Source organism: Nematolebias whitei, chromosome 22, assembly GCF_014905685.2.
Source record: "Nematolebias whitei isolate Nwh7 chromosome 22, NemWhi1, whole genome shotgun sequence".
NCBI lineage: Eukaryota > Metazoa > Chordata > Actinopteri > Cyprinodontiformes > Rivulidae > Nematolebias > Nematolebias whitei.
The window spans coordinates 2,250,929-2,262,183 of NC_056519.1; the positions used below are offsets into that span (position 1 = coordinate 2,250,929).

At 45.1% G+C, this 11,255-nt stretch overlaps 1 protein-coding gene across 1 annotated transcript in view; it reads right to left on the reverse strand.

Moving 5' to 3' along the window:
• grip1 (glutamate receptor interacting protein 1) overlaps positions 1 to 11,255 on the reverse strand; it is a 56,324-nt gene that overhangs the window by 11,495 nt on the left and 33,574 nt on the right. The window contains exons 2-9 of the mRNA XM_037696020.1: positions 7,478 to 7,558; positions 5,317 to 5,452; positions 2,765 to 2,910; positions 2,579 to 2,662; positions 2,432 to 2,507; positions 2,206 to 2,351; positions 1,181 to 1,328; positions 419 to 588 (exon numbers count right to left, since the gene is read on the reverse strand). Of these exons, the coding sequence (XP_037551948.1) occupies positions 419 to 588; positions 1,181 to 1,328; positions 2,206 to 2,351; positions 2,432 to 2,507; positions 2,579 to 2,662; positions 2,765 to 2,910; positions 5,317 to 5,452; positions 7,478 to 7,558 (987 nt within the window). The remainder of the gene's footprint in view (positions 1 to 418; positions 589 to 1,180; positions 1,329 to 2,205; positions 2,352 to 2,431; positions 2,508 to 2,578; positions 2,663 to 2,764; positions 2,911 to 5,316; positions 5,453 to 7,477; positions 7,559 to 11,255) is intronic.

An 11,255-nucleotide genomic window follows, 5' to 3' on the forward strand; every position in this document is an offset into this window, starting at 1 on the left:
GAGCAGCTTCCAGGGCGAGCAGCAGCTCGAACCTGAGCAGCTTTCAGAGCGAGCAGCAGCTCAAACCCGAGCAGCCTTCAGGGCGAGCAGCTCCAATCTGCAGCTCGCTGAGCGTTCTCTGAAGAACTACCTGTTTTTTAGTCTAGTGGTTTGTCTTTTTTACTCAGAAACTCCAGTTCCTTCGTCAGTTCATGTTGAATTTTCAGGTAAATCAAGAAACAGACGCATAATTTTAAGAAAGCTTTTTTAAAAAGCTGAAAGAGGAGATGCATTTCTTGTTTTTGGTGCTTTCTTCGCAGCCTTACTAGATTATTATTTAATTACGAGTCTGAACAGCAACTGTGACTCCAGACAAACTGAAACGTAGCTACGTGGGGTCGTGGTGCGTTTAAAGCCCGCCGTGTTTACGTGTGGGTACCGTGCTGCGGTGCGTTCAGGGCCGGTCGGGCCTGGTGCTGCGGCAGGATCTCCATGCGTACGGTCTGACAGGAAGCAGAGAGCAGCTGAGTGGCTTCAGCCAGAGAACAGAACTCCATCGACTTCCCGTCAACGGACAGGATGTGATCCCCTGCATGAAGAGCGCCACACCTGCACACACACACACACGCACACACACACACACACACACACACACACACACACACACACGCACGCACACACACACACACCTGATCTTTTAACAAGTTCTCTGCTCAAGTCTTGTAAAAGGCATTAAGTGTGATGACTTGTGCTCAGATTGCGAGATGGGGATGACTCTCAGCTACTACCAGCCAAAATGTAGCTCCATATCTGTTGAGTTGGAGACAGTTTAGTTTTGGTTGTTTGATTAGCAGTGGTGTGGTATGAGCTGCGTAAAGAGAGAACTTCATAGCTTCGTGGGCAGCCTGTCATCCTGTCAGCTGAAGAATGAAACAGTTTTTAGTGTTTTTTGGTTAAATAAAGTTAAACTTATACAAACTGCATGGATTTATGGAGTTTTACAGAAAAGTAAAAAAGATCTGTAACAGGTCCAAACATCTCATTTCACCAAAAACAGAAAGATGCGCGTCTTAAAGAACGAGCCCCGTGAACGCGTCACATTTTTCTTGTTTTCCATCAGCCGAAGCAAAGCGCAGCTTTTCAGACGGAGCAGAAACAAACTCCTGACGTTGGTGACGTGAAGCGCGTGAAGCTCCGGTACCTGTCTGCGATGCTGGCGGGTTTGACCTTGTCGATGACGATGACCTGCTTGCTGCAGAACAGGGAGGTGGACAGGGCCACGCCCAGACTGGAGCCCGTCGGCTTGGCGACCTCGACCAGCAGCGGCCCCGACGCCGTGGCCACCGAGTCTGCAGACGCAGAAACAAACACTCTTTAACCACTTTTAAATTATTTTCTGCTTCCGTTTGGTGTTCCTCAGGGCTCTGTCACGTTACACTGAAGTCCGGTGTTTTCTTTAAAACTATATTCATGATCAAAGTCATGCAGGTGATTTACAAAATGTTGTTTTATGAGTTCTAAATGATCAAAGTTTGAGTATTTCCTCAGATGTTTTGTTTTGTCTTTATGTCAAAAGTGGCACTTTAGGATTTTGTACAATTTTTCATCTGTTCATGTTCGGTTGGATAAAAACAATCATCGTGAATCATATTTACTATTAAACAATAACTTGTTAGGACTTTTTGATTGATAGGAAAAAAAAAAAAAAAGCAAAATAAAGTTTGCTTTTCTTTAATCCTTGACTAAGATAAATGAAATAGATAAGAAAATTTGCCTTAGAGAGGATTTTATCGACCAAACCTTTGAGAAATAACTTAATACTTTACTTTAAAGCACAAGAACAATTCAATATCAAGGAATTATGAAGGATTTTATGAATTAAAGATGTTAAAACGTTTTAAAAACTAAGTTTGCAAAACTTCAAAGCCTGTGCTGTATCCATGGCAACAGAACCAACCTGTTTTTATGAATGTATTTATCGGCGGCTGGACTTGAGTCACCCGTGGGGGGAGTGGCCCGCGGGCCGCCCTGCTCTACAGATGCCAGTGTATTTTGGGACTTTGTTTTAGTTTTAATAACTTTACTTATTTCAGGTAAAGAGGATCCAGGGTCTCAAGTGGCCTGGACCAGGACTATGTTTTACTCTAAACCATGTGACGATTGACGCTGAGGCTCAACCGTTGATCCGTTACATAAAATCTGCTTCAGCGAGGAGCAGACACCGACCCATCACTGATACGTCGTACTCGATCAGCAGCGTGGCTTCCTGTCCGCACTGCTTCAGGATGCTCATGGCCTCCGACAGCGTGTTGCCGTGGAGACGGATCCCGTCGATGCTCAGCAACCGGTCCCCCGGTTTGACAGTCCCTTCCCTGCGGAGGGGGACAACAGTTCTCAGTATGGACAGAACCTGCAGGGGGACAAAAAGTCCAAAGGCAGGAGGGGGCGGTACCTGTCGGCCGGCCCGCCCGGCCTGATGGTTGTTACAACGATGGGCCGGGTCTTGTTCCGGTCCTCCTGGGTTCCACCTGTGTGTCACGTCATGCGTTTGTTTTTATTTTTAACACACAAACAAACAAACAAACAGAGCTCCGCTGACCTCTGATGACGAAGCCGAAGCCGTTTCCTTCTTTATGAAGCGTCACCTCCACGTTCTTGAAGACGACCCCTGAGCCCTGGACCGCTGCCACACACCACAGACCCACATTACAATCAAGTCTGGCTGCTGGGGCGACGCCACGAAGACACGAGGGGCGCATTAAGACTTTTGCACGTCAGAACTTACAGACGGGCGGCAGCTCGTACTCCACCTCCAGCACGACTCGCTCCCCGACGTTCTTCAGCAGGCTGATGATCTCGTCGTGTCTGAACTTGGCCAGGTTGATGCCGTTGACGGAGCGGATGTAGTCGCCCACGTTCAGCTGGTCACTCCTACAGAAAGAGAAACGACTCCGTCGTTTTATTGGGGATCACACGACTTCTCTCCATTTTTACTCTTCAGTAAATTATAAATAAACTTAAAAAAAGTGCAATTTCTTCACTTAAGCTTAATTTTAACCAGATTTTAAACTTCATTTTAATTCACTGCTTTTACACAAACACTACAAAGATAATTTCTTTTGATATTTTCTGGGTTAATGTGCGCTGTCTGATTCTGAACTATACAAGCAATAAGTCATCTTAATATAAGGAAACAAAAGCCAAGTTTTCAAAACAAACCTGATCAAAAGTAGAGCCCGACCGATATGCTGCTGCTATATCGATTGGGCTGAAATGTTGGGCCGGTGGAGGCGTCTGGGTCATATAATATCTGTGATAATTGTCCTATTATGTGCCAGTATAAACACTGGGATCATGTCCTTACTTACTAAAGGTGTAATTGTACAATGTATCCAGCAGAGGGCACAAGTGGACTATTTTCAAGTCATGGCCGTTCACTTTAAGTTTCACTTTCAGCGCAGCCGAAGCACGGAGCGATACTGTGTGGTGTATTACGCTGAACTGAGCACGGTCAGTTTATTTTAACTGATCTGTAAAACAAATCAGCAATAAATTATCTTCAATCCTACAATCTGCTTGTCATTAGCTACGTGCCTCTTAAGTTTGCATGCTAACGTTATATAACCTAGCATAGGCTATTGTTTGTAAAACTTTATCCAGAACAATAAATGTAACGTAGAGGTAAAATATATCAGTGTTAGTAACGTTCTCTTTGTTCTCTTCAATAAAATGCATTGTTTGTCTGAAATCTTTACTTCTCTACAAAAAAAAAATCAGCTGCGGTCAACACTAATGAGACCTTCACCATACTGACTGTTTACATTATGAACAGGAGGGTGTTTCTTTGTTTAATTTATATTTTTTTAACACACTTGATAACTTTACGGTGAACAGAGGACAGAAAATGTGAACGCACGTTAAAAAAAACTGTTTTAAGGCTTCAAGTGTTTAAAAGTAGCTGTTAGTTAGACTCTTGGGGGACGAAGCTCAAAGATTTTCAGCCAATATATCGATTATCAGCAGCCGCCTTCCCCGTCCAGTATCGGTATCTGCGATAGCCAAAATCTCTCTATTGGTTGGGCTCTAAAAAACATTTATTTTAATCTGACCCAAACAAAATATTTTTAGCTGATGAATTCAAGGTGAAGCTGAGCTCTGATGGTCACACGTGTTCTTTTGATGCTTCTTCAGGGTTTAAAGAACGAGATTTGACACGTTAAGAACAGCTGCAAGAGAAAACTGGGCTCAGGTACAGTGGAAGTCAACGAGAGTTTAGGTGTGTGACCTCTGACCTCTGATGTGATTTATAACAGTAGTTCCCAACACTGGCCCCTGAGGAACACCATCCTGCATGGTTTAGTTGCTTCTCTGCTCCAACACACCTGATTTGAACGAACGGGTGATTAAACAAGCTTCTGCAGAACTTGAGGAAGTAATTAAATCACTGAATCAGGTGTGTTGGAGCAGAGAAACAACTAAAACATGCAGGATGGTGTTCCACAGGGACCAGTGTTGGGAACCACTGATTTATAAAGTCAGAGACACGCTGGGAAACAGACATTTTGTGTAAGTAAAAAAAGTGCTAAATTATTAGAAAGCTCAGACAGTTTAAAGTTAGTTTGACATGTCAGAACTCCTCCGTGCTTCCCTGTGATTGTGTAAAACCTGTTACAGACGTGAAAACAGCAGTTCAGTCAAGGAAGGTCCAACTTCCTGTGACCCGTTGAAACTCTGGATGATGGTTCTGCTGAGTCTGAGCAGCAGATCCAAACAGGACAGCGTTTTACTGAATACCACTGACGTCTACGATGGAAACGTTTCTGTTTGATGCCAAAGCAGATCTCAGATCGAACCGTACGTTTTGACGTTTCCTTCTTTGGGTTTGTCTGATGGAAACGGAGCTTCGCCTTCAAAACAAACATTTGTTCAGCCACACTGAGCTTCATTCATCGTCATCAAGTACCAGGTAAGTAAAAATATTTTTCTCTGATCACACCATCTGTTGGTTCTCTACCTTTCAGATGGGAGGCAATGTGTTCAACATAATGATACTTCTTCCAGTTATTTAACTGTCAACAACGGTGTACCACAAGGCTCAGTCTTAGAACCCACTCTCTTTACTACATAGGCAATGTAGGTCAGAACATTCCTGACTGAGTTCGTTGATTCTTGAAGTGTGAACTGTTTATTGTTGTGAGTACCTCATCTGTGGTTTTGCTTAAAACAGGTCCCTCTTGAAAAAGAGTCCTCGTGACTCAATGAGACTAACCTGTATAAACAAAGGTTGAAAGAATTTAAAACTTTTAAGTCTGATCTGAACTTGAAGCGAAACGTCACCTGGCAGCGATGCCTCCTTGCCGCAGGTTTGAAACCCGAGGTTTTCCGTCTTTGTCGATGCCTCCTGAGACGGTGAGGCCGAGCGTCGTTCCCTCCTTCTTCATCAGCTCCACCACGGTGCAGCCCCGAAACTCATCTTCAGAAAAACACAACAAGCAGACGAGATTATTCGGCTCCGTCCTTCAGTTGTTCAGGTTCCCCTCTCGCTGCCTCAAACAGAAGAATAAAATAATAATCTGTACAAACAGAGTCTGTTCTGTCCTTTATTCATATTTGATCAGAGGTCTGAATAATTCAGGAGCAGAGGAGCCGTGATGATGTCATGTGAACAGTTTTCAGGTGATGAAACAGGAAGTGGTTCTGTAATATTAATGTGACCCGTTCTTATTCTGACAGGACTAAAACCATGACTGCGCAGAGGAAACCCCCAAACATTCGGCTCTGCTCCAACGTTTGACGGAGCGCAAACCGGCGCTGAACCCGAGGCTCGGAGGAGCAGAACTTCTCCAACGCAGCTCTTTTCTTCTTCAAACGTCGCCACGTTTCTGTCCCGATTTCACGGCGGCTGACGAAGATCGACTCCTCCGTCGTTAGCTCACGTGAATAATTTAAAAACTCCAGCTGTTCTTCTTGATACCACCAACTGATCCGGTTCAGTTCCGACCCATGCACCGGTTCTGTCCTGTACCAAATAACTGATTGATCAACTAAACTGAGCAGAGAGCACATATGAGCAGAACACAAGCTAAAAGGAGCACTATAGTAGCTAAAATCTGAAAACACATGCCAAAGAGAAAAGTAACTAAGTGTGTACTCAAGCTAAAATCAACAAAGCAGAAAGTAAAAGTAGCAAAACAGGAGCAGAATGGTAGCTAAAAGGTAACAATACGCAAATGTAGCTAAAAGTATCAACAGTTGCCAAAAAAACTTTAATTAGAAAAAAATAGTGGCTAAAAATAAAAAAAAAAATGCCTAAAATGTCAACAAAGCTCTAAAAGGTAAAATAATAGCTAAAATTTTAATAACGTTAAGCTGAAGCTAAAAGCTAAAACTAGCAAAAGAGTTGCTAAAAGCTAAAATTGTTTGGCTAATTTTAGATTTGCTCGCTTGCTAAAAAAGCTAGAATTAGCAAAACAGTAGCAAAAAAATACAGTGCTTACAGTTAAATATAGCAAAACTGTAGCTAAAAGCTTAAATTAGCAAAAATGTAGCAACAAGTTTTTAAAAAGTACCTAAAAAAGAAAATATAATTTAAAAACTAAAATAAGCTAAACTGTAGCTAAAAGTTAAATACAGCAAAACAGTAGAAAAAAAGTTTTCAAAAAAGGATCTAAAATGGCAAAGAAGCATTTAAAAGCTAGTTTGTTGAATTGTAGCTCAATGGTAACTATAGCTAAACAGTAGCTAAAAGTAGCATTAGAAATAGAGGAAGTTAGCTGAAGCAGATTTCAGCAAAAACAAAGTTTTTCAAGGAAGACGTCTAACCGCATCTCTACTGAAAGTTTTATTTTACAAAGTATGAAAGTTAAAAGTTGTAGCTCCATCTCTTGAATGAGCCGAAGGTTTTGATGCACGAACAGCTAAAATAGCACAAAGTCAGCAGAAGGAGCTACTGGGAGTGCTGAGTCAGTGTTCACACCATGACGAGAAAGGAAACGTTATAGACAAAGACCAAAAGGCCGAAGGTTTCCACGACGGAGGGAACAGAACGACTGCAGACCCAAACTGGAAGAAAACAGGATCTGCAGTGACGGGTTAGAGGAACGGTCCAGTCCGGTGAAAGATGTCGACGAGGAACGGTCCAGTCCGGTGAAAGATGTCGACGAGGAACGGTCCAGTCCGGTGAAAGATGTCGACGAGGAACGGTCCAGTCCGGTGAAAGACGTCGACGAGGAACGGTCCCGTCCGGTGAAAGATGTTGACGAGGAACGGTCCCGTCCGGTGAAAGATGTTGACGAGGAACGGTCCCGTCCGGTGAAAGACGTCGAATATCTCCAGGTCCTTTTGCTCTTATCCCAGATCAGCCTCCAGGCAGGGATCATAAACAGGTCAGCAGCTCCAGGTGGAAGGAGGCAAAGAGCGGCTGCGAGCGTCTTCCTTCCTACAAACGTGCTTCTGGTAGAACAGAGGTCAAAGGTCAGGACGAAGGTGGGAGTGTTACCTGGTATACTCTGCCTCCTGATGGCCAGCGCTCGGTCCGGAGGTCGAGACCCGGCGGAGTGTTTTGCGTACGGCCCCTCATCTGTGAAGAAAAGAAACGCACCATCATGGCGTTGTTTACTCCAGCATGCAAAGACCTCGAGGTTCTGTCCGGCTGCGTTCAGAACACCGGTTCTGTCCGGCTAATAATAAAAAACATTTAGAACACACGTGTGTACACTGTGGTCGCTTTTAAAGCGTCTTCACAAGAAAGAGGCGGAGGTGCAGAACAGTTTTCTGTTCGGTGGCTCAACTTCCACATCAACAAACACAAAAACTGTTTTTAAATCGACGTTAAACTTTGTCAAAATAAAGAAACATTTTAAATTAACTGGTTTTATTTTGTAATCTGTGACCTTTAATTTGACACGAGCAGAAACGTTGCGTCTTTGGTTGGACTCTTTGTTTTCGTGAGTTCTAGAGAATATCTTGTTTTAGTGTCTCTGTAATTTATTCTAATCTGCTCCGTCTGGATCCAGCAGCAAAACTCAAGAGGCAACAATGAGACTCTGGTGTCTCCGTCCCTCCAGAGGACGTCCCTCTGGTGTCTCCGTCCCTCCAGAGGACGTCCCTCTGACTTGCAGTCACTTTCTGGAGCGTCACGTTGTGTGTCTCTGCATGTGCAGGTTGCAGTGCAGGATGAGAAGAACCGATTCGGCTTTAATAAAAGCGCAGCTTCTTTCCTGCGCCCTGAAACTCCCCTGAAGCAGGATCGGATCCTGAGTCTTTCTAACCTGATTTTCTTCACTTAGCTTTCAAAATTAAATCCCCCACAATGTGACTGTGTCAGACATTGGTCCTCACAACATCTGGAACGGCTGCAAACACAAACACACAGAGCTTATCTACGGGAAGATGAAAGCCGAGCCTCTTCCTGCTTCAGATGTAGGGCAGCAGTCTTCGTACGCTCCAATCCTGAGGGCTCGGAGAACAAACAAACACTCGGAGCTCCGTGGGTTCACCTGACTCTCACTTCAGACCACGACCAAACAAAAACACAAACGCCTGAGCTCGACTCCGTCCGCCTCCTCGGTGTTCACCGGCTACATCGTCTGCTGCTCCGGAGCAACGCCTGAGCGGAAGGACATCAGCAATGACCCCCAGGTGATGAGGCTTGTTGGAGGCTAGCTGGCAGCTCCAAACTGTGAGGAAATAGAAATCTTTCTGTTGTGGTCTGGATTTTAGGAGTTTGAGACCAAGAGAGCAGCGAGCCGTGCAGCTGCGTTTAGAAAATGGTGACCTGTGCTGCCGTCTTGTTGCTACGGCAACCCCTGAAGGAGGAAGCAGCCGGAAGAAAGTTGTTTCCACGTGAACGTCCTTGTAAATTAGGAAGTCCCTACGAGTGGAAACACATTTAAAACTCTGAGCTCCATGTCAGACTCTACCGGCGTCAGTCACAGGTCAAAGGTCACGGCCGCTTCTCTCTAAAAACATGGCAGCACCACTTCATCTGAAGGAACCACAAGACTTCTGGACCAGAACCAGACCAGAGGGCAGATGTTTACCCAGAATGCACTGCAGCAAACGGCTCCTCCAGCTGTCAGCACGGTAGTGGAGGCTGATGGTTCGGGCTCCTGTCAGCCACTGAGTGGACCAGAACTCCTCTGTGGACCAAAGGGTTCTGGAGTCCAACAACTGAAGCTTGGACTAAACTGGGTCCAACAGAACCATGATCCAGAATGCAGCAGCTGATCTACAACAGAACGGGTCAGAAAGAACAGAACCAAGGTGCTGCTTCGGTCCAGAAACCATGGCCTGTGGACCTCACTGAACTAAAGCGACAAAAGAAAGAACGGGCTAAAATTCCTCCACAACCATTTGGAGACTGAAACATGAGACAATCGTTCGACGTGAAATTAACCTGAAAACAAAATATTTGGAGACCGCGTGGTTTTTCTTTAATCGTAAATCGTAAAATGACAAAGTGTCTCTAGTTTTAATCATAAATGTTTTTCTTAATAAATGTCAGTAAACGGTAGAAAACAGAGTCGTCAGTAAAATCTGAGGGTTTGGTGGAGCATTATGAAACGTTTACACCCTGACGAGGCGTTCAGGGCCGGATCGGTGGCTTTAGATGATGTTCAACAGCCTTTAGCTGATTTCAGCTCAGAAGAAGTGGCCGAATAAATGGCTCTTCTGGAGTTTAGCTCCTTTAATCCTGGAACGTTTTCTTCTTCCAGTTTTCCTCCGGTGTAAACCAAACAGGTCATTAATGTTTGAAGCTCAGATGTTACAGTTTATAAATATTTGCAGGGTTTTATGATATTATGATAAAAACACTACAGTGTTTACTGTTTATATTTATGTGTTGAAGTTTTATTAAAGATTATTTTATCCACATCTTGCGATGCCTTCCATCCTTTGGGCCATGTAGGTAGCAGGTCCAGACCTGGTGCTCCCAGACTAAAGCAGGTCTCCAAAGACTTCTGGGTCTGCTCTGAGGTCTCCTCCCAGCAGGACCGGACTGGGAGGAGTCCGACCCAGGTGTCTGAACCTCCTCAGCAGACCACGTTCTGCTCTGAGATGATGGGAGCTCTTCACCTCGTCTCTATGGTCAGGCCCAGTCGCTCAGCCACTTGGATCCAAGATCTGGATCTTTGAGTCCAGATCCAAACCACATGACCTCAGGTGGAACGTGGATGGATCAGTAACTCCAGAACTTCAGCCCTTCTGCTTGAAGCATTCCACCTTCATCCAGTGGAGAACCACCCTGGACTCTGGTTCCCAGACCAGATCCCCTCCAGCCATGAGATCCTGTCACCAGGGACAGGACTGGTAGAGACCGTGCTGTGGTTCTACAAGGACCAGACAGATCTTAAAAGTGACCGAGGAATCCCTTAAAAATTAATTTAAGAACTCTTTGATCTGTCTGGTCCAGGTCCACAGAACCTGGACCGGACTGTCCAACCCCCTCAGCAGATCTGAAGGGCTGGATAAGTTAGACTTTGCTGTGGTTCTGGTCCACTGGTCCAGAACTCAGACTAAAACCTGACAGTTTCTCCTGAATTAGAGGTTCAGTAATCCGAATCCACACAGCTCGAGTCATCGTCCGCATGCATAAAGCTTTTGCCAGCATCGTGCATCTCTCTGTTAGCAAAATATCTCGTGAACCTCTGGTCAGTGGAACTCTCAAAGTCGTCAACTTTTCACTACCGATGGTTCCACCCCCTCAAGGAATCCTTGGTTTTTATTTTAAATTTAATTCTCATGCGCAAGTTGAAATGTAACTTGTCTGGTGGTTAAAACCTGAAACTAGAAGTTTTAAAACCCTCGGCTGTCGTTACGTCCAGCGACCCCCCACCCCCCCGGACAGCTCCTGTGACGAGTCAGAGCTGAAATGTGTTTTATGTTTAAAATCCTCAGAGGGTTTGTGTGACCCAGAAACTCAGAGGTGAAGTATCAGAGAAATCTTTAACAACGAAAGCTTTCTCTGCTTCATGAGAAGAGGTTCGGACCTGCTCAGACCAGGTTCTGACCTGCTCAGACCAGGTTCTGACCTGCACAGTCGAGGTTTGGACCTGCTCAGACCAGGTTCTGACCTGCTCAGACCAGGTTCTGACCTGCTCAGACCAGGTTCTGACCTGCTCAGACCAGGTTCGGACCTGCTCAGACCAGGTTCTGACCTGCTCTGACCAGGTTCTGACCTGCTCAGACCAGGTTCTGACCTGCTCAGACCAGGTTCTGACCTGCTCTGACCAGGTTCTGACCTGCTCAGACCAGGTTCTGACCTGCTCAGACCA